The sequence below is a fragment of the Pelecanus crispus genome, chromosome 6 (genome assembly GCF_030463565.1).
Source record: "Pelecanus crispus isolate bPelCri1 chromosome 6, bPelCri1.pri, whole genome shotgun sequence".
In the NCBI taxonomy this organism is placed as follows: domain Eukaryota; kingdom Metazoa; phylum Chordata; class Aves; order Pelecaniformes; family Pelecanidae; genus Pelecanus; species Pelecanus crispus.
The window spans coordinates 55,673,849-55,697,121 of record NC_134648.1 but is presented as its reverse complement, the minus strand read 5'-3'; the positions used below and the strand labels follow the sequence as shown (position 1 = coordinate 55,697,121).

The 23,273-nt window shown below is 40.2% G+C and overlaps 1 protein-coding gene across 2 annotated transcripts; it reads left to right on the top strand.

Annotated features, from left to right (window-relative positions):
• Nucleotides 1–234: 234 nt before the first annotated feature.
• On the top strand, nucleotides 235–16,812 carry TC2N (tandem C2 domains, nuclear). Of its 2 annotated transcripts, XM_009480674.2 has the most exons (11): nucleotides 235–301; nucleotides 970–1,200; nucleotides 4,423–4,587; nucleotides 7,693–7,784; nucleotides 8,388–8,463; nucleotides 9,496–9,596; nucleotides 10,459–10,575; nucleotides 11,439–11,630; nucleotides 13,561–13,675; nucleotides 14,143–14,342; nucleotides 16,702–16,812. In XM_009480674.2, exons 1-11 carry the CDS (start codon nucleotides 235–237, stop codon nucleotides 16,810–16,812), a joined length of 1,467 nt encoding a protein of 488 aa, XP_009478949.1. The 2 variants fall into 2 exon arrangements, with proteins under 2 accessions (XP_009478949.1, XP_009478950.1); XM_009480675.1 differs by lacking the exon at nucleotides 11,439–11,630.
• Nucleotides 16,813–23,273: the final 6,461 nt, after the last annotated feature.

Sequence of the window (23,273 nt, the reverse complement as noted above, 5' to 3'; positions counted from 1 at the left end):
ATTAATTTGTCTCAATGAGAGAAATCCGATGGCTCTGATGACTGAAGTAACTTTCTCATTGACCCTGGGACTGTGTCCAATAAGCAATCACATATTAAATAACTGATAATATTGCATTTTGATTTCAATTATTCTCATCTACTACAGTTTGTTTTATCATTCTGTGTTTTTCAGGTTTGATAGCTACACAGGATCTTTCATTGTGGTCTCATCTGAACTGCAACACTGAAAACAATGGCCACAGAATGTCTAAAAAACTGCTGTAAATTGTGCTTCTGCATGGAAAAAGAAAAAAATGATCGTGAGTTCTGACATTATGACATCAACTAAGTGCTTTGCTGTTCTGGCTTCATTTATGATGAGACTTTCCATTAATAAAATGACTGTGTCACCCCTGATAAACTTGAATTCTTTTACAACATCCAAAATTCTTTCCATACCTCCACTTGGAGATTGAACACATGCTTGTTAGTGTTATGAATTGGAAGTGAAAAATAACACTTTTCTGAAGCCTGCTCCTTGCAGCCTGGAATACTGTCCAAAAAAGCCAACTTTTTTACCCAAGGTTGTGTAAAGGTCTTGTATCTTTCAAACTCCAAGAGTGAACACTTTTTTTTTTTTTTCCCTTAACTCCCTGTGGATTTGCTGTTAGGATTTTCTTTGGTGTCTTAGTTGTTTAAAGAACTCTTTTGTGATACAAGTGTACCTCTTGTAAAAATTCACTCAAGAGCAAGGCAGCTATAAATATAGAAGCCTGGGCAACAAAGAGTTTGGATTAGTACAGGTGTCATGAGGATGAATATCTTTTCCAGGTGCTAGTACTGAATGCTGGTAAAACTGAATACTAGCAGCCATTAAGTAATGTATTAAGCACAGATCCTATTAAATAAAAGAGATCTGCTCATAGTATTGTTCAAAACTTAATGCACATGTGGACTGTCTGTTTTTCTTGCTCTTTATTTTTAGCAGTTTCCATGGTGCAGGAATCTGAAGCAGTAGCCGCAAGCAAGCCAGCTATTGTAGAGAAGCCTCCATTGTCTTCTGTGTCAGTGAAGCGTCAAGTTGGCTGTTCAGAGGATTATCTGCTTTCTAAATTGCCCCTGGATGGTCAGGAGGTACCATTTGTGGTCCCTCCGTACAAATTGGCTTATGTACAGCCGAAGAACCTTCCTAGTATCTCACATGCTGGAGGGATTCAAGGTAAAACATAAACAGCATTGCTGAAATAGTTGTGTAGCTTCTGCTATTCCTTGAAAGTTGTCAAGTATTCCTACTGAAAACATCTGTTTGCAGAACTTTTCTAGAAGCCTAGTCTTGTTTCTTTTCTCTCTGGACAATCAGAGAGGTTTTGTGAAGGATGTCATCCACTGTGATATTGCAAGAATAAAACTGAAAGGGAGGATTGCACACCAGTGCTTATACTCAAAGTAATGAAAGACACTTAAAGGAAACAGAAGCTTTAGTAAAGAATTTATTGGAGGCAAGGAAAGACCTAACACATGCCCAGAGTCCAGATCACTCAAGTAAAGAAGGAGGGTGATCTGGCTTTCATGTTTAGTGTACTAATATGTTTTAACATATGCATCTTCCTTTTCAAATTTTGCCAATAGATAGCATGTGCTACTATGTGGCGGATTTTTTTCCCCCTACTATTTCCTGCTGTTTTTGCTGCTCTTTGGGAGGCCAGGGGTCACAGAGATCAGTGGTATAAGGTTGCACATGATACTATGATTCTTTGCTTCACAATAATCTTGTGCTTCAACGTTGGCCAGTTAGTCCCATGCTTGGACTGCCAAAATGTACATGCAATTTAGGCAAAGTGGCATTTTAAAAGAATAGGAGCCTGACCCAGTAACATGAGTTACAGGGCATATGCTATTGCTAGGCTCTTGGTCTGGCCAGGAGATGCCTAGAATTAGGTAAGGGAAGATTCTGGCACAGCGGCATACCTGAACGGTTGTTTTCTTTAGAGTTGCTTTGCCTCAAGGACATGATAAGTGAATAATATGCTTTTAGTCCCATGTGACTGTATTTCTTTTCTGTGGGTGGAAGCCTTAATAACTGAAAAAAGTCAACCACATGTTGCATAATAACTAATGCAGTACTACCTAACCTTTTTGTGCTTGTGTGGTTTTACTCCCAATCTTCTCTCTTCTCCTGAGGCCCTTGCTGTTGCTTTTTTTCTCCTCCTGCATGCCTATTACCAAACTTCCTCCTCACCCACCCCTGCTGGTAACACTGGCACCAGAGCCAAGTTAATCAGCCTAGCAGAGCTTTTCGGTATAGACCGGCCATTCTGTGCCCAGTCTTTTTAGTGGGCTTTATTTGTGATGTCCGCCTCGCCACACGTGGACAGGCAACCTAATAGTTGGAGGTAGAACATGTGAGGCCCTCCTCATCTCTGAGCCTGATCTTCTTCAGCCTCCCTGCTACTTCAGCAGCTACTTCTTGTAAGTCCATACTTGGACAAGGTACAGAAATGCAGGACATGCTCCTGGTAATTCCCTTTCTCACTGGGTCTGGGTTCAGGCTCTGCCTTCCCTTGTCCTACCTCATCCTCAAGATAGTATGCAGAGAAGTCCATCAAGGACTCTAAGGCATTAATGTTCTCCAGGGAGAAGGAAGATGTGTCTAACAACCTTTAGATAAAATGTTTTCTTTGTTCATGCTGTTCTACACAAGCTTATGACTCAGTGACTTATAAACCAGTGACTTGTCTTCATTGGGAATTCTGCTTCATCATAATTTCTGAAGGACCTGGGGAACAGAGTGGCCCTTAGGCTATCGAGCCAGTAGATCTTCTGGCAGGATGTCCTGACTTTTCATAATTGTCTCTCTTGAGCAAATATTTTAAATTCTTGAACAAATATTTGAAAAGTGGCTCTTATGTCAAGTAGGAGACTTCCATTTCTCTTTCCAAACAGAAATACTTATTTTTTTAAAGTACAGCTTTTTAAGCCTCATTAAAGTTGTGTTTAAAAATGCAAAGTTTACTTTTCAGGGAGATTTACTAAATACAGTGAAGTGTGCTGTCATTCCTTCTTCACGTTACCCAAAGCACCAGCATATTCAAAAAATGTATTTAGAGTATTTGCTTCTTTGACTGTTGTTAAATATCTGTAGAAGTCCAAGTTCTGCTCTCAGTTCCACTCCATTTTCTATGTGTGTCTGACCATTTTCCTTTAGTGAAAAAGGACATGCTCAGTGTTAGCTCTTGGCATCCCTTCTGAAAGCAATTAAGTTCTGGCAGCCTTTCTCTTCAGTACTCACTACAGCATGTCTCATGCTCTCACAGAAGTAAGCTAGCAGGAAGAAGTGTGCTCCTGGTCTGGAACACTGGCTTTTCCGTCATCTGCTGTGTATCAATTCTTTATGGCCTCGCTTCTAGCGTTCATCCTAATTTACATCATGCTCAAGCCCATTATACTTGAATTCTTGCTTTATCATCTCTCATGTTCCATCTCAGTGTTTTAGTTATTCTTTTTTACTTACTCTACTAACACCTGGAGGAAAGGATTTTACAACAATAATAGTTTGCCTCTTATGGTGCAACACACTTGCAGAATTGAAGGCACTTTATAATGGGGTAAAGAACTATTTAACAGATAGCTTGAAGTCCAGGGAGGTGAAGTGAAGGAAGCAAATATCAGATCTTGGCAGAGTCCAGGTCACCCCATCCCCATTCTCTACAGTACTGTTATATACGGCTTATTTTTACTCCAGGCAGACAAAATGAAGCACTACAGCAGTGTTCCTTACTGTTCTGCTGACCAAGACGTGCATGTGTTTTCTAAAATGATTATAAATAAAGGAAAGAAAAATAGGGCAGCTGTGCTGTAATGGGCTGAGTAAAGGGCTGGGATTCAAGCATTCTCAGATCTGTCTACTTGTGCCTCAGCCAACAATTCAAGTCATTTTGGACCAGTGCTTTTTACCACTGACAGACTTCCTCTGGAAATTGGATGACAAGGAGGCTGCAGTCACAAGTTGCATTATCTTTCCATACAAGACCCTCCTGAAGGTCTGGGGGTCCATTAGCTGAGTGGGAATGTCCTGGGGGTAGGTAGCCAAATAAGTTAGAGGTTTTCTGTACACATGGCCCTAATTTTCCTGTTAATTACTGTCTGTCTTTGGAGTCTTCTGTATTTTAGCTAGTTAGGCATTTATTGTGGAACTCCAAGACAGAGTATGCATGGCTTTTTATGGCAAATTTAATTCTAATGTTTGCTAGCACACTGTGGAAATCTGACATAATGTGTATGTGTGTTTTCTTTACTTTTTTCTCTTTTTTCCTTTTTCTGAAGTAGATAATATTGAAATATTTTGTCCTTTGTCCTGAAGGCACTCTGCCTGCCTTATAAAGCCAGGCAGCATGTGTTATGTCTGGAACTCATGCATTTGATGTTTACTTGTGCTCCACAGAATCTGCCAGAGATTCATTTGGTGACCGGAAAGCAGAACTGCACGGCATGTACCAATGGCCCTGCTATGACGTGTACAACCCATTCTATTTGGAGCATCGGGTTTCGCCAGATCTGATGAGGCGCTTCCAAGCAAAATCAGATAATAGGAAATTATATGGATCAGGTGAGAAGGACCGCACCCTTACTTTTCTGTCTTCCTCCCTTTCCCAGGGTTTATAGGTTAGAGAAAAAAGCCATTACTCTACGGAAGATGTGTTTGTTTATAGCAGCTCTCAAACTGGTCTGTATGCTACAGACACTTCTTGTTTGGTGAATTGATCTGTGGAGCCAGTTCTGCTTGATTTCCAGCTGCAGTGTCACTTTCTGTCTTTTGGGGGTTAACAAGGCTTGCACGCGTCACGTGAAGGTAGACAAATTAGCAAAGCAAGCTAGTGTAGCTGCCTCTGATCCAAACCAGGATGCGGTACTGGAGATTCCAGCTACCAGTAATAGCAGTGTTTGAGTGTGACAGGAAAAGGAAGTTGGGCAGTATGTTGAGTGGAGGAATACCTGAGGAGTATGTATATGGAGAGAGGAACAAGCACCAAAAAACATTCAAGAGCACATGATAAGAACAGGTGCAAAATGGGAAGTGATGCTATATGCCAACTTTTTTGTAGTTTGGTTTTGAAGGTGCAGACATGTCCCCACTTCTCATTCCGTAAGTGTGTTTAAGAATGGGGGAGGGCTGTGAGATAGTAAAAGTTTAGATAGAAAGTGTTTGGCTACCTAAGTAAAAATTTTCCTCTGTGCTGTTCATTGGTATATGTATCCTATAATGAATGCTGTTTAGAGTCTAAACACTTTAGACTAAGTGTTGCTTGCTGTAAGTGATTGCTAAGGCAAATGCATTCAGGAAACTCACATACTTGAAGAAATGTAGACGCCTGTCTATTGAGTTGGAAGCTGGCAACAGCGTGCATTTTTAAACATGTTTTATTTAGAATGGTATAGTGTGCTTATTTTACAGCTGGGGGAAATGTCTCAGTCTGTGTCCTGTTTTAAAAATAATTCTGAATCACCATAGAGACTACATGAGAAGACAGCTCCATATATATTTTGTTTTAAGAGAACAAAACACATGTAGAATTTTAGCAGCCTTTAACACATATGGTTTTGCTAGGCTTTGTAAGCACCTGTGGTGGAAGCCAAATGGATTTTATAAAACTGTCTTGAACATCTTCCTTTCAGTTCATCATCTCTTTTCCCATTTTTCTTCAAGCTAAGTAAACACTTCACTAGTTTTGTCTTAGTAAGCTTAAACACAAGAAAGGTCACTTAAGTTTGTCTAGAGTACAGTTCTACAATGCCTTCTTCCTGCAGAGTTTTTTTGATAGCTGTTTCAAAAGTTAGATTATTCTCTTCATGTGCATCTATATAGACTATTTAAGCAAAACTGTAAGCCTATTTTGTTGCAGCAAATGCTATGATCCTTTTCATGTGTGCGGGCTTGGAACTACAGAATGTGTTTATTTGGAAGGTATGAAGTGAAATTCTTGACTTTTCATGTGAAGTCCCTCCTCTTCATCTTAAAAAACCAAAACAACAACCACCACCAAACTGAAAAATAAATTTATTAATATTTTTCCAAATTCTAGTTATTATTGGTAAATAACATATTTATGGTTAAAATTTTTCTGCTTTTCAGTGTAAAAATTGACATTTTTTTCCATTAAAAATCTAAGTTTTTGAAAAAGGCACCATCTTCTTACCACCCCACCTGCATGTGCTGTGAAAACTGTGAAAATTGTGAAAACTTGCTTTACTAGAAACAGCAGATCATGCTGTCTTTAAAGTGTTTCAGTGATTTGTAACCTGTAGGCTCGAGTGGATGCTTCCCAGTAGTCTGTGACAGTCATGAGTACTGAATATGAATTAATTTCCATAACCATAATGAATTTCAAATCAAGGAATGGGCTGGTCTCTCCTATTTGCTCCCATTATATCAAACAAGGTTTCTAGGCCTCATATGACATTATAATGCTAGTTCTACACCACTCAATGCACAACTCAGCCTTTTTGTGTTACGCACAAGAGAGAATTTGGAACTCATGCCAGACGTACAGACCTTCATTAAATTTTATCTAAACAATGTTACTTTCCTTTCCGCCCCATGGGTTGTCAAAACTTTCTTCATCTTTTGTTCTCTTTTTCTTCCCTGGGAAAAGAAAGAATTATTCTTTATTGTCACATCTCACAATAAGCCTAATTGATTATTTCTTTTGATAGCAGTAAAAGGGAAATAAATTTTCAGTAACAAGTGATGTAATTCTATTAAGCTATGAGCAGTGAATTGTAATGGAAGTCTTCTGAAATACTGTAACGACATTGCAACAAAAAGCAATTAATTGCATCAGATAGTCCTAGAAGTTGAACCCATACTGGTTTCATTCATTTCAGTATGCATCAGTTTTAAAGTTGGGAGGCTTTAAAAACCTCTTGAACATTACGGGACTCAGCAAAGATTCCTGAAACAGTGGCATTAGTTCAGCTCTCATTTTCTACTGTTGCTGCATAATATGGATAGACAATCTGCTTTAGCTCTGTATTGCGTCAAGGTCAAAAGAAAACTGATAGGATCTACTTAACCACCTCCAACTGCTGAGGAAACTACCCTTCTGTACAATAAAGATCTCACTTTTGTGCTATAACAAGTACGAATCATTTTAGAGTTAAGGTGCAGAGCATGGTGCTTTGACACTGTGATCAGTAAAGCCAGGGAGATAAGGCCAAGTTTAGCAGGCAGCATGTTTTTGCCACTGGGATCTTTACTGTGGAAAAATGTAAAAAAGGAGACCAGGCTAAGCCCCAGTTCTGGCTGACTAGATTTAGAGACAAGGCTCTTGTGTTTTGCTAAAGCATCTACTATAAAAAACATTTCTCTGGAGGAAAAAACTTTGAGGCAGGCTCCCCATTCTACCAGTGCTGCCAATGTGACTAAGTAAGTTTGAACTATTTCAAAGATGGAATTGTTTAAGATATTTTAATGGCTTGTTCTCTCCATTTTGTCATTTCAGGAGAGTGTTTTGGGAAAGGGATGTGGGGAAAAGTGCTGACATCCTTCCTTAGAAGTTATTTAGCTAGTTATTTAGCTAGGCCTACTTAGCTAGTTATTTAGCTAGATCTGTTCTACCATAGGTCTACTTAAATTTTAGAAAAGCTTCTTAATTATTTTCTTTTTCTAGCAATGATGCTTACATGACTTGTATTATTCTCTTTGTCTTTTTAGTTAGTGATTTAAGACCTAGTGCTTTGCCTGGATCATTTGATATAAGTCGTTCAATGTTTGATCTCAGAAGCCCGCCTCATCGATTCATGAAGGTGAGTTCCCCTTGTAACTTAGGTTATACTGAAAACTCAGCTTAGTTGGTGTATCTGTTCCTGTTGCATTGTGTTTTCAAAGTAAACACTGAAGGGCATTGTACTGTGTACTGGAAGGACCAGAAGGAAAAGTTCAACATCTTGACCAACTTCAAGAGTCTCTTTCCTGATGTCTTCTCTGACTACTGCTGTTCTGGCCCAATGGGGCTGTTGAGAAACCTGAGTAGGCTGTGAGGTAGCACAAGAGGTTGTGGTTTGTCATCTTGTGATTTCTCCCATCAGTTGAAAAGTGGAACACTAGAAGTTTCCATTGATGCAAAACCCACTACATTTATTTTCAAATAATTATCTTTTACATAGAGATGAAGTTGCATATATGTCAGTGAGCAAAAAAATCCGTGCTGGCCATATGTGTCCTGTATTAGCTCTTTGCTTCAAAGTAGTAATTCCATGCTGCTGGATCAAGACATTAGTAGGGAATGAGACAATTATTTGAAATTGCGTGTTGTTTTGTTTTCATCATGACTTGTCTCATGGTAGAATCCCTCTGGCTTTTTGCATCTGTTGCTCTGAATGAAATGACTTTTTTTTTTTTGCCCCCAGAGATATGATTCATGCTCCAGTGTACCTAGCAGTACCTCTTCCAGGAAGGATTCGCAAGGCAGTAACAGGAGTCTGGGTAATGTTTTGGTTGTTTACTTTATAATAAAATGTTTACCTTTGCACTTGAAACATTAAGCTGTCTCTACTGTTGGTGATTTTTTTTGAGATAAATCGATTAGCAAGTTAGTTTGGAGATTATTTTGCAATTTGAAATTAAGAGTTTTGGACTTGCACCTTCCCGTTGTCAGGAGATAGAGCAAATGAACCTTTGAGGAGTTCTCATGCTTTTGAAAAACTCATCCCTGGATTTACTACTCCGGTGAACTAAGAAATTATAGATGTTCTGTTAGGATAGAATGCAGCACCTTGGTCACAGCTCTAGTCCTTTTCATATATCAGTATTTTTCTGTGGGAGGTGCCTGGAATCCAATACCCATATTACACTGAGAATTAGGCAAGAGTATTGCATGCAAACCTAGTATCCTTACTTATGAAAGAACGCTGAACAAGGGGAAACACTGCAAAATAAACCCTCAAAAATGAATCAAGTTCCCATGACAGTCACCCTGCTGGAAGTCAGAATTTCACCCAGTCTCCTCAAAAAGAAGACTGGGGGGCAATGACCTAGTCTCAGTCATGACAGAGAAACACTGGATATTAAATGGCTGTTCTGACTTGGAGAAAAGAATAATAGTAAAATGTTATTAGGCTGGAAATGAAATCTGAGAAAGGTAAAAAGCAGGCCAATTTATAAACTTAACAGTGAAAGTGATTAATCTAAGGAAAGTGATAGATTATAAATGTGTTCTGGGTGTCTCAAGCACATGCTTTTTTTATTTCTCAAAGTTGTCTGAGTACAACACAAGTTATTAAATTCAGCAGAGATAACTGAGGTAAACGTGAAGGCTTTTAGCTATGTAGAAGGTCAGGCTGCAAGACTTCATGGATATTTTGTCCTTAAAATGTAGGTGTTAAGATATTTCAAACTTATTTTGAGAGAAGTTTTCAAAGATAGGCAGTCCACCTACTAATGAGTTTCCTTATTCTTGGAATGAGTTTTTAAGATACTGCATTACTTCTAAAAACACTGTTTGGCTTTCTTCCATAGATACTATTACATTATCAGGTGATGAACGAGACTTTGGAAGACTGAATGTGAAGTTGTGTTATGTTTCTTCTGTAGAACAGATTTGGATCACAGTTTTACATGTAAGCAAATATAAATAACTTTATTATTTATTCAGATGGCTATTTTACTATACTTAGTGTTAATTCTCATTACATTTGTCTCTGTTACTTTAAGGAATACTTTTAGGAGAAAAAGAAAAATTAGTTCTAAGTATTAATATAAATGAAGTTCAGTCAAATGTAATACCGAGCTTCATTCACAGTATCTTCCTCTCTTTTTTTTTCTCCCCTCTGCCATTGCAATCTCTATTCTGCTGCAGTCAATAGTAAAAAGTAGTGTATAACTCTTTATGTTACTATACATATGTTCTGACTGTGGAGTGAGGAACTGTTCAGCATTGATAAGAAAGCTGAGCTGGTCATAGGCTGGTCCTGCTGTGGAAATTTTCCTGTGGAAATTTGGAGGCAGCATTTAACTGACTTGAATTCTAACAGTTCCTTCAGGGCAGAACCATAATAGCACTTTGAGGACATGTAGCTTCTTGTGGCTTTTTTTGTTAGCTAATGTGATACTGTTATGCTGGCTGTTTCATACACTTCCAGGAACTGTGAAAAATTTTTAGGCAATGGAACTTTGAGTAGTCATAAACCTCGTAACTACATCAAGTGATAAATACTACGTAAGGGATTTAATGATTTATCTGTTGTCAAATTGCCACATAGTGAAATCATTAAAATCTACTGAATAACTTTTGAGCCTCTGGTTGTGAGGATTAATTATTAAATGATCTGAAGTGACACAGTCATTACACTGGCTCTGATTTATATTCAATATTACAGGAATTATGCATAATTCTAGAACAGTATCGAAGGCTCTGTTTCTAAGTTGTCTGAAGGCCAGAGTCTTGCATTGTCTAAACTGACTGTGTTTTCAATGTTGCAGTGCAAAGACCTGAGCTGGCCTTCTAGCTGTGGGGAAAATCCTCGTATCTGTGTCAAGGGAATTCTCACACTGCCCAAACCAGTGCATTTCAAATCTTCTGCCAAGGAAGGGTGCAATGTAAGTAGAGGCAAGCAAAACACCAATAAATCTTTCTCCCCCCCCAAAAAATAAAAGTGAAATGTAAATGGATTTCTAAAATGGACCAAACATCCACTCCTGTGCCATATTTGCTGCGGTAGTTGCCTGGGTTCGGGTTACTCTCTCCCCCTCCAACTTCTCAAAATCCTATTAAAAGCCTTGTTCCACTTCCTCCCACTGTATCCTCTCTTGCACTGTACTGTTGCCCTCCTTCTCTCCCAAGTCTGCAGGACAAATACTCTCATAAGGGACTGAATTATGAGCTGCTGGCCTTGGCAACTCAGTGGTGGGGGACTGGAGGAAGACTGGGCATACCTGTAGGTGCACATTCCCCCCAGGAAAGGTAGATGATGTACTGCCTCTCACTAGGGCAGGAGACGAAGTTCATACTTCCTCTTTACAGAAAGTAGTAAGAATTGGTCGCATGGGACAAGACTCCTGATAGTGGCAGTAAAGGAATATTAAGGGGGTGGAAGGTAAAGCAAACCTCCCATAATGTGAGTCAAAGGTGAAAGAAAGTAAAATTAGGATGAGAGACTGAAGCAAAAGGCCACAGGAGAATTTGCTATGACAATGTGTGTATGCTGTTGTAAATCTCCAGAAGAGATTGGCCTCAACTTGTTATGGTAGTGAAAAATAATCCAGAGCTTTGTCCCTGCCAGGGTGTGACAATGAGGTGGTGAGTCTGTAGGAGCTTACCACTGTAAAAACATACTTTTCCATGGCAACCTAAAATGGTAGCCAGGAGCAGTGGCTATCAGATCAGGAAGCCTTGGTTTCTAGGTTTTGGGCTCGGTGCGACTCTTACAATGGTGATGTCACCCCTCTGTTTTTCTTTCTAGGACATTGAATTTATGGAAACTTTTGTATTTGCTATTAAACTGCAAAGCCTGCAGGCTGTCAGATTGGTATTTAAAATCCAGACACAGACTCCCAGGAAAAAAACAATTGGAGAGTGCTCCTTGGCACTGCGGGAGCTCAGCTCAGAGGAGTCAAGTCATTGGCTGGATATCTCTCCTCCTTCCAAAGCACCTGTAAGTGCCAATACTGCAAAAATATGTTGTTATATCACCTAGAAAGAGTTGCTGGAAATGAAAGTAAAATAAGTAAAATAATTCAGTACTAATTCACTGTTAACAACAAACAGGGGTTTTCTTTTTCTTTTTTTTTCTTTCCACTTTCTTGTGGAGAGGCATTTTGATGGGGAAAAAATGCAGACTTTTGAACTCTGCACATAGCTGTTCTGGTCATAAACTGCAGCTGTTTCTGGGAAAAGAGCTACAGCAAGCTCTTCCACACCATGGCCCACAGCTTGAGGGAGGTGTATTCTGGGGAAATGTTCAGCAAAGGACATGGGGCAATTGCCTTTTCTGACCAAAAAAGCATCAGAAGATCCTTAGGACTCACAGCAAGAGCTCAGAGCAAATGGAATCTGCTTTTGTTGTGGAAGAAAAGTGCTAAGATCTTCAGTGGCTTGAAACTGCAGAGATAGCTATATATTTAATGTTCAGATTGCATGCTGTGAAGTAATAATCAGACAGTTCATTTCCATTAGCGTAATAAGAAGCAGGTGGTTTTCACAGTGGGATTTCCTTTCCCCCTACCCTCACTTTGTTTGTTTCTTTTATAGATTGTGTCTAGACATTTGTATTTTCAACAAATTAAACTTGAATTAGCAATTCAAAAGCAAATTCTACCTAAGTGTGTCTGAGTAATATGAGTGATACTCTTGATGTGTAACATAAGTTTCACTTGACATTTTTTAGTTCTAACAAGAATAACCATATTGCTTCAAAAGCAGTAAGATTAAGTGAAAGAGGTAGCTGGTTTAGAAACTGCTTCATCCCCATATAAATTCCTGAACCATCTCATAGTTTTTCTCTCTGTGTTGGCTTTCCTCACCATTATATCCAAGAGCCCTCCAGACACTGCTGGAATTCATCCCTGTACTACTCTGTGAGGCAGCAAACTACTGGCTCTACTTACCAATAGAGAGCCAAGGCTCAGAGTCGAGTAAGTGGCTTCCACTCAGGGTTACACAGAAATTTTGTGGCTGAGCTGCAAAGAGAATTTGGGTCTCTTCGATGAACTGGAGCCTGACTTCTCTTTATCTGACCTGCTGCTCTCTTGCTTGGTGCATTTTGCTTCACTGAAGCACGTTAAAACTCGAAGGGAACCAGGACTAGCAAAGTCTAGGTCAGCTGTCAGGAAAGCTGGGTCTCCACTGGCCTTCTCTTGCTGTCCTTACAGTGTTTAGAGTGCGTTAGCGTCTGACAGGAGAGTAATGAGGATGCATCAACGCAACTTGGCCACCAGCAAAAATTCTAAAAAGAATTCAGACTGGAGATCTCAGCACATTCAGAGTGTGGGGGTGTATGTGTATGTGTGTAGGCATGTAAACCGCAAGTACATCCATAACATGGGGAACTCCATGGCATGCAGTCACCCTAAACATTCACGACATTAAGTGACAGGGCCTTGTATCTATGGAAAGCATTGCTTTTATCTCTGTATTGCAAAATTCAGAAGTTTGGGAGGAGAATTCCAAAGGTTTTTGTGTTAGCAGAACATACCTGGTCTCTCACTTCCACACCCAGGTTTAGTAGAGCAACAGCTGCATGTCCAGTGTTCCCTGTATGTGTCTGCTCTTACCATTGGGGAATCTTTCCCAGGAGAAAACTGAGTTGTTGTTTATTTGTCCGGTATCTCTGGCTGCAGCCCACAAGGGCCATATGTGCACTGCACATAAGCAGTCCATCAGTAGAGCGCATGTACTGCAGCTATAACAAGTGCAAGATGCGCTTACTGTGCATCTGCAGGTTGTGTATACAACACATGCTTATATTTCTGTCCAGGAAATCCCAGATAGAAATGTGGGAGCCCAACATATGACAGAATTCCTGTGTTTCCTGAGTTTATAAGGAACTTAATCCAGATGTTACGGCAACATTCTTCTCTTTGTAGGCATGCCGTGCAGAACTTCAAGTAGGAACTTGTTTTCAAGCAATAAACAGGAGGATTCAGTTACAGATTCTTGAAGCACAAAACCTCCCAGTTTCATCTACACCACTGTCTTCAAGTAAGTTACATCATCTGTCTCATGCCTCCTGTCTAAAAGCATTTGTAACAGGTAAATTGCTGCTCGAATGGGTTGGCAATTCATAAAATTCTTTACAAACCTCAGACTAACATATCGTGCAGTAGATTTCCATTGCCAAGGCTTGTTTCCACAGATGTCTTTCTTGATTACTTTTTGTTTGGTTTGAAGCTACGTGTTTATGTATTTTGGAAGATTTTTATCCCAATATTAATCCTTACGTACAAGAGCATTAGCTTGCACTTGCTGTTTGGATACTCTCTGTTAGTCAATTCAGTATTATTGAACTGTGTGACTAGTCAGGAAAGCTATTGTACAGTTCTTTTGGCCAGACTTTTGGGACATTGTTGCAATTTGAACCATACATGTGAATCTTGTCAGTTCCTTATTGGGTGTGTTTGTGAGTAACCCTTTGTGTGCTGTGCCTTTTCCCCTCCCTGTTTTGCTAGATTTCTTTGTGAAAGTTGGAATGTTTAGTACAGAAGGACTGATCTATAAGAAGAAGACTCGTCTTCTGAAGTCCACTAATGGCCAAGTGAAGTGGGGAGAAATGATGATTTTTCCAGTTAGCCAAGCTGAACAAGGAATTAGCTTTCTCATCAAGCTCTACAGCAGAAGCTCAGTAAGAAGAAAACACTTCCTAGGACAGGTTGGTTTCTGCTAACCAGCATGATGTCCTTTACTTAAAATCCAGTTCCACAGGTTTCTTGGTATGAGTTTTAAAATACTTTAAATAAGGTGGCATATAGAAAAAGAGTAAGTTCTAATAAACTCCTCTGGATATAACCCAAGAAAGAATAGTGCTGGGCTCTTAAACATGCACTAGCATCAGAATGGGAGCTGACATTTGATTTTGCTTTTAAAAAGAAGTCCTTAAGGCATTGTTGTATGGAGTATTACTATGTGAAAGATTCCTTCCTGCAGACAGACATGATCTCCTCCTTGCCTCTAGGCTTTCTGAAGAAAACAAACAGCACTCACAGGAGCTCCACAACCTACAATGTATTGTACAGAAAGGGGGTGTGTTGGCTTAGCATACCGACACACTTACAAAGAGGTGTGTGTAAAAGGAAATAGCAACAGCTACAATGTCAGACTGCCTTCCTGGGTAAAGCAGTGCTGAAATCAGCACAATATTCTAAATGTCTACGATCCAGTGATAACATAGGTGAACAAACACAAAGTTATTTTTTAGTTGAGTGCTTTTTTTCTCTCTCTTTTTTTCTTAAATTTTTTACAGCTGGAACTTCTGTAGTATCTCTTTGAAAGCATTTGTGTGATCATCTTTATTTAACCACCATAAGACTTGGTAGTCTGGTGTCTTTCTATTCTTTCTGTCCTCTTCCCCCAGTTGTTCTAATTTACCATCATCCTGTCCCTTCTTTCTCTCCTTTTCCTCACGGTATAGTGAGCCATAGCTGTTCTTAATGCTCAGTGCTTTCCCTGACCCAGCTAGAGTTAGTAGCAGAATTTTAATATACGCATAAATCAATAATGTGGAATTGATTTTTGAGACCCCAGCTGTGATGTCCCTTGTCAGATGAAGGACTGTGCTATCTTTAAGTACCGAAAATGGTACTGTCCCATTCTGGTGATGTTTCTTGTGCCTGCTGAAGACGTGCAGTTATTGAAGATGCTGATTTGCTATAGAAATGATGTACCAGCAAGAGTTACGTGACCTTCCTCCATTTTATGGAGCCTCTTGTCTCACGTATTCCATCTTTCTGTGATTCCTGGTGGTGGAATTGGATTTGGAATAGGAAAGGGAAAAAAATTGTTCTGTTTAGTTGCGCTACCTTGGGGCAAAAAATAACTGGGTATGATTTTGCAGTCACTTAGCAGTATGTGAGGTCATCTCAATCTGACAAGTTTCATTTAATCATGGATCTTATTTTTAGGGGGAGGAAATGAGCTGCTACTTCTCCTTAGAGGTTATTTGGAAAAGGTTGTTTCAGCTCAAGCAGGCAGACATTGCCACATAACACATGAAGACATAAAATATGGCTCAGGGAAAAATGTACTTTGAGCAATTGGCTGGGTAGCTGGAAAAAGATGACTATGGCTGGATCTATTAACTTTGCTCTTCAGAGAATGATGTTTAATTGGATGCTGTTCTAAGCAGACAATACTTAGATTAGGCTGCTTTTACAGGCATGTCTTTAATCATGAGCAAGATGTATATTGAATCTCTGTGGATGAAACATCAGCTGTCTGTGGTATTCTGGAAGACATTATTCTCACTTCTTGAGGACTCATGCCCCAGCAGTGTAGGCTAAATGTACTTCATGGTGAAGGTTTCTGAGAAGTCTTAAAAGGACTCATTCTTGGAAGACTTGAGGAATTAGAGTCCCATAAATAATGATACCTACTTACATAAGCAGAATTCTTTTGGCAATGGAGGCTGGTGATAATGTTCAGGAGGAAAACTTCCTACTTGTACCTCATTTCCTCATTTAATGGCCACTATCCATTAATTGAATACTGAGAAGGACTCTTACTGCGTGACTATGTGTGGTATGGGCATGTTAGTAACCTCTGTGGAATGCAGGTTTGGCCTTCTCTGTTGGAGTCTGCAATTTTAAATGCTCATGAAAATGCTGGACAGCTAGCTCAGGATGCCAGATGGCTTGCAGCCAACTGGAGTTTGAATGCATAGAGCCATCACTGGCCCTAATGAGCCCTTGACCCCAGCACGTGCATTTGAATGCAGCAAGGAATGTTTGACTTAAAACATCTTATTAAGTAGAGAAACATTAGTATGTAGTGAGTTCTCTAAACTATTTATTTAGAAGCTAAATTTAAACCCAGGCTCCCTGTGTTCCCAGCTGAAAGCCAAAATATGTTCGTCCCAACAGAACTGTATTTGTTGCTATAATGCTTTGGTTGCAGTCTACACGTTGTATCTCACTCCACGCTTCCATGGTATTTATTTGGAACTAATAAAGGCTGAGCTTCTGTGTTATATCAGGTAAACTCAATTTTATTTTTCTTTCTGATTCTTACTGCAGATCTGGATAAGTTCCGATAGCAGTAACAGTGAAGCAGTAGAGCAGTGGAAAGATACTATTGCCAACCCTGAAAAAGTTGTTGTTAAATGGTACAGCATTGGTCCATCTTGAAGACTGGAGATGAAACTCGGGACTGATTTTGCTACAGAGATATTCCTATGCCATTTAAAATAGTGTAAATAAAAAGAAAAATATTGTCTACACAAGTTCTTCAGAAGGTCTCCACTGCATCACACCTCCATGGTAACTGGGAAAACTCAGAGTTTCACAAAGAGAAATACTGGCTAAATATTATTAAGAGGAAGACTTAGGAACTGGAAAAAGTGCTCATTTGATTTTAAAAAATCCACCTTTCGGGCTCCATAAAAGCACAGAAATCCCATCTTGGAGAGAAGCAGCTTGAATCAGTGTTGTCTTCACTAGTTGTTGATGTCATCCTTATCTGAAGTCTTGTCTTTGGGAGACTCCAAAGTCCATGGGATTCAGTCTGGTCAGTGGCTTGATCCTAGGTACATCTGAGCCTCTGGGGTTGCACCTGTGTTGACACCATTTGATCAGAGCAACGTGTGCCTCAGCAAGCAGGAAAGCTGTGGCTGTAGGAAGCGGCGTAAAGGGAACTACACAATCAGGCAGTACCCAAAGGCTTCTCTAATCTCCATCTTTGATGAGGGATTGTTCAGTACCCTGACATGCCTGTAGCTTGGGGTTTCCCCATCCTTCTCTCTAAACAGAGAGGTGGAAAGAGGAGAGTTTCTCTGACTAGCTGTGATCTTTGCAAGTGGGACCCTCCAGACTTGCTCTGTTTGGGTGAATTCTGGTTGGAATCAATGGTATAATACAAAGAGGCAACAGCCCTGCCTAGGATCTGGGCCAATATTTTCAGATAAATTACTTTCTTATATAGAATTCTTATATGTAAACCACTTCCTATCTAATCAACATCAACAATGTTCTAGCACTTGCTTACATTGCTAAAAGCCAGACTAACATGTACGAAGGAGTAAGCAAATATTTACTGACATAAGTGTGTTTTGATATTAATTAAAATGCAGCACAGTAAGGGATTCAGACTTTGTTTAAAAGATGGGCTACTACTGCAGAAGTATTTGTTACATGTCTAGGATGCTGAAAAATCATGTGGGAGTATGTTTTTGTTCCTTGTTTCTAGCAAGAAGAAATTACCACATTTTTATTGCAAATTATGTTTTTCCTACAAAATCCTAAGACTATTTTTTCTGTTAGTCCCCATATTTTCAGGGCTTTATTCATAGTTATTTTTAAGGCAGGAAAATGCCATGTATATATTTGATAATATATACAAAAAAAAAAGCACAGACCTCTTTGCACTACTTTAACTACTGGATTTAAATATATATATATATATTCTCCATTAAATCATTAAATCCACTGCTTACACATTTGCTGTTGGCTGACTGGACTGTACAAATACATATGTTCATATAGACACTGAATAATTGTATCTTTTTTCTAACTTGGATCCTGTTCAAACATCTGACATGAACTGGAGCAGCAGTGAGAGTACTTGCTGCTGGAAGGCAAAGGAACAGTGAGGAGCAGAGAAAACACTGTAACAGGAAAGCATATTGTATTTAAGCATAGAGCTCAGAGCATCTTTATTGTAACTTTTTTGACTTTGAGTAAGGGTCAAGAAAAAATGGAATCTCTTAGATTTTTTTTGTTTGTTTTTTAAATCAGGTAATAATTGAAGCTTTTATAAACTTCAACCATCCAGATTTTTGTTGTTGATATTAAATGGGAAACAAAAGAATTTTCCCAGGCTCTTACACGTTCTCCTTTTTGACCAGTTTTTATAAATGAACTGAAAAAGTTTTTGCATGTTACTCAGAGAACAAACATCAGTTCTAGCTCTTACTGATGCTCTTTGCAAAGCTCCCAGTAGGCCCAGAGGATCTTGACTGACAGTGTTAACTTCCAGCCAGTTACAACACTTGGGGTGAGCCTGGCCTGTTGGGTAAAATGAAAAAAGGAACTGGACCGAGCTGATATCCTTGGAGTATCTTTAGTTGAATACGGGGATCTTTTTTATTCATTGTGGCTGAACTGCAGTAAACAAAAGTGCAAACTGTTTCCTTATGCAGAATGCTGCTCTGTTTGAAAGAGAGGACAGGGAATATTCCAGTGTCTTGGAGGCTTCAATTACCACAGAAGTGATTCTACAGAGGTTGCTGACTCAGTGGATACTGTATAAAATGGACTTTTTGGGCTGGTTTAGGGCACCTAGCCTTTTAAAGGCCTAACTAGTAATGTCTCCTTTTTCCTACGTTAATATTTAATCTATGTGTTTATAATAAAAGTTACGAACAGAAAACACTTCATCTCTTTTTTTCAATTATTTATACCAATGTTTACCAGCATCTCAAACTGAAATTCAAGTCCTACCTTTTTATCTGAGAAAATGCCAGCTAAGGAACTGTATTTCATGTAGTGTTGCATGTGGGGCAGTTGACTGCTAACACATTGAGGAGATACATAAGGCGTCTCTTTGCAAGATGTGCACAGGTACTAGAGCACTCTGAAGCACATACTCTGAGGCACTGCTTCATCCTGTGCTCGTGCCCAGGCTTTGGGGTTTTCTGCATTTGCGTGTGCATTCATGTAAGAATTTAATGAGTTCTTAATAGCTGGCTAAAGACACTGCTTTTTTTTTCTACGAAATTGGAGCATTTAAGTTGCTTGTTGCCCAGATTTGTTCCTCAATTTGTCCAGAGCACTACAGTGTTCTTGAGGAAACGGATTGTATTTCAGGTTTAGAAAGCAGAAAGTCCTTTATTTGTCCCACCACACAAAATTTGGCTCTGCTTCTTACTAGTCTCAGCTGACTGAAGGTGCACTCCATTACTGAGGGAACGGCAGCAGAGCACTGGGATGTTTGTCTCTGTGTGCACTCCAGCCTTGTTGTACATAGCCAGGTAGAGAGGGAAACAGGTGATACTCAGCTGCAATAAGATGATGAGGAAAAGAAACTTACGTTGCACTGTTTCAGCTTTTATTTTTTCTTCTTTTTTTTTAACTCCTGTGTCCTATTTGTGTCCTAATTACTGGCTCCCAAGATCCTGGGAGGAAACCAGGAATTCTCTTTGCTTTTACTAGTGAGGAAAATCATCTAGGGATGGAGAGGGACCTGCCCAGCTCAAGAACCAAAAAGTGCCCGTTCATCGCATCAATATTTACCTTATTTACCTTGCAAGTAGACCAAACCTGTGCTTCGAACAACCCATCATCACCTGAAATAATAGTCCAGTCCTCATAATAATACCTGGTTTGGTGCTTCTGAGCATGCCTGCCAGGTAAAGGGGTTGTCCAGAGGATTGCTTACAGTGGGTTGGAGAATGAAATTGTTTCAGAGAATGGGGGCTGCCAGTGAGTTAATTATGTGAGGTTATCTGTGTAAGAGGTTTTGCAGAGGATGTATGGGAATGGAAAATGGCTGGAAGGAAAAGTCTTTGTAGATTGTTTTCTTCCAAGTGCATGTTGAGAAGACACTGGGGTGCATACACACTGACTGATACTTGAACAGAATTGTGAAAGATGGAAGATAATCTGTGGTGTAGTAGAATCGACATTAGACAAACTTACTAGCTGTCACACAGAGCATTTCTCATTAATGATTCATTGGGTCTAGAGCTTATCAGTATGGGTGTTACGTTAGACCCTGAAGAAAAAACAAGAGACAAAGGGATACGTGCATATTCCTAGCACCAGTCCCAGGGTGTAACTGGCTTTAAAATGGTGTGTTCCAGCAGGTTTTATTTCAATCTGAATGTCTTAAAAGGCCAGCTAGAAATTACCTGAGATGTCTTGCCTTTTAGGTGCAGAATATTCTGCTTTACTGCTTGTGGTGGGTTGGCCCTGGCTGGATGCCAGGTGCCCATCAAAGCCACTCTATCACTCCCCTCCTCAGCTGGACAGGGGAGAGAAAATACAATGAAAGGCTGGTGGGTCCAGATAAGGACAAGGGGAGATCACTCAGCAATTACTGTCACAGGCAAAACAGACTTGACTCAGGGAAATTAATTTAATTTATTACCAATCCAATCAGAGTAGGATAATGACAAATAAAAAACAAATCTTAAAACACTTTCCCCCCACCACTCACTTCTTCCCAGGCTCAACTTCACTCACAATTTTCTCTACCTCCTCCCCCAAGTGGCAGAGGGGGACGGGGAATGGGGGTTGTGGTCAGTTCATCACATGTTGTCTCTGCTGCTCCTTCCTCTTCATGGGGAGGGCTCCTCACACTCTTCCCCTGCTCCTGCGTGCGGTCCCTCCCACAGGAGACAGTCCTCCATGAACTTCTCCAACGTGGGTCCTTCCCCCGGGCTACATTTCTTCCTGAACTGCTCCAGCGTGGGTCCCTCCCACGGGGTGCAGTCCTTCAGGAGCAGACTGCTCCAGCGTGGGTCCCCCACAGGGTCACAAGTCCTGCCAGCAAACCTGCTCCAGCCTGGGCTCCTCTCTCTCCATGGGGCCACAGGTCCTGCCAGGAGCCTGCTCCAGCGTGGGCTTCCCATGGGTTCACAGCCTCCTTTGGGCACATCCACCTGCTCCGGCGTGGGGTCCTCCCCGGGCTGCAGGTGGATATCTGCTCCCCCGTGGGCCTCCATGGGCTGCAGGGGCTCAGCTGCCTCACCATGGGCTTCACCAGGGGCTGCAGGGGAATCTCTGCTGCGGTGCCTGGAGCACCTCCTCCCCCTCCTTCTCCACTGCCCTTGGTGCCTGCAGGGTTGTTCCTCTCACATATTCTCACTCCTCTCTCCAGCTGCAGTTTGTGTCGTGTTGGGTTCCCCCCCCGCCCTCCTTCTTAAATATGTTACCACAGAGGTGCTACCACTGTTGCTGATTGTCTTGGCCTTGGCCAGTGGTGGGTCCATCTGGCATTGGCTCTATTGGACATGGGGGCACTTCTAGCAGCTTCTCACAGAAGCCACCCCTGTAGCCCCCCTGGCTACCAAAACCTTGCCAAGTAAACCCAATACACTGCTTAGTGACTGCCTCACTATAACTGCACATGAGACTTTGTCTCCTCCAAATTCAGTTTCTGGCTTATTTGAGACTAAGGCAGTTTTCCAGATAAGGAAAATGATGCATCATTTGAAGACCAATCCACGATACAAATTAGCAAGGAACTTCATGTACTTCAGGATACATGCAAGAAGAAGGAAAAAAGTTGTCTCAGAGCACTCTTCTAATGGTGACAGCTGTATGTTGTCCCTTTAATGCATGTTCAGCCACTATTTTGATTGTTACGTCCAAATTTACTGTCATTGAAAATAGTTATGATGAAATCTGTTTTGTCAGTTCACTTAATTTGTAGATATAAGGCACACATGGTTTATAGTTGGATTTGCTGTTGCTTCTAGTTAGTGACTCACGCAGCTTCCTAACTTACAACAATTTTGATGAAAGCAGCAGAGGTTCAGAAACTGCACCAGTTTTATTTCAGTCAACTCCAAAATGGATGTAGGTGAACTGGCACAACAGTTATGATCTTGCATCAAATGTTATTCATATAGAGATCTGTGCCTGCTTAGTGAGAAACCAACCATAAATTAATCAGATTTTCCAGAATGTGTATATATAACTTCACTGGTTAATCAAACAATTCCGTTTTAACTTTATTTATTTATGACTAATAGCATTCTGTATGTAAACGAGGACAACAAATTTGTTTTTTGAATCTTTACATCTCAACAGCACGGCATGGTGTTCTTTTTAAGGAAAAAATGTAAGATTCTACCTCAAAAGATGAGTGGGTGTAACAGTTTGCGAACCACATTATCATAAAACATTACTTAGAAAATAATTGTATTGTATTTGAGTATCCAATCTTTTGTGATCACAGCATAAATAGTGCCATATTGCTAAATCCATTAGACATCCCTGGTTTGTTCTTTTGTTGGCAGGACATTTGTATAAAACAAAAGGTAATTTTGTAAGCATTCAATTAAGCACATATGCTGTTTGACTTGAAAACTGTCTGCCCGATGTAGGTTGCTTTTTGAATTATGAGTTGATTTTGCAGCCAAAGCATAAGGTTGTCTAGAAATTGGGGGCAGGGTTGTCCCACTTCTTACTTTCATCCTGCCAACATATGTATGACATGGGAGGGAGGCTGCATAGTTGTGGAAAGCTTGGCATAAATCATGCTGGACATGATATACCCTCCTTGTTTTTCCAGCTTCTGCTGTAAAATTACATCACCATGTAAATACAGCCCTGTACATGATCTCATGCTTGGTGCATGGAAAAAGCCATCACTAAAATCAGCACCATGTTCCACAAACACCACTCCAGCAGATTTGCATTCCTTTCTCTAGCTTGCAGTGAGGGACAGCCCATCATCTCTCACAATCTATGGCAAAACTCCCATTGAATTCAGCAGAAGCAACCAGTCTTCAAAGCTGTTTTAGTTATTTCAGCACTGTGATGGTATGGTTTATCTAACAAAAGGTTACATGCGATTAATTTTTGAAATATTTTTTAAATAGATAAAAATCTGTTCACAGTGATGTTTCTGTAGAAACTGAATT

What these genes read in the sequence shown, in the direction of transcription:
- TC2N (XM_009480674.2), top strand. Translation starts at nt 235, where the DNA reads ATGGCCACAGAATGTCTAAAAAACTGCTGTAAATTGTGCTTCTGCATG. An exon ending in CGCCTCATCGATTCATGAAG is followed by an intron (nt 7,785 to 8,387) that starts GTGAGTTCCCCT and finishes TTTTGCCCCCAG; the next exon opens with AGATATGATTCATGCTCCAG. An exon ending in GAAAACACTTCCTAGGACAG is followed by an intron (nt 14,343 to 16,701) that starts GTTGGTTTCTGC and finishes TTCTTACTGCAG; the next exon opens with ATCTGGATAAGTTCCGATAG.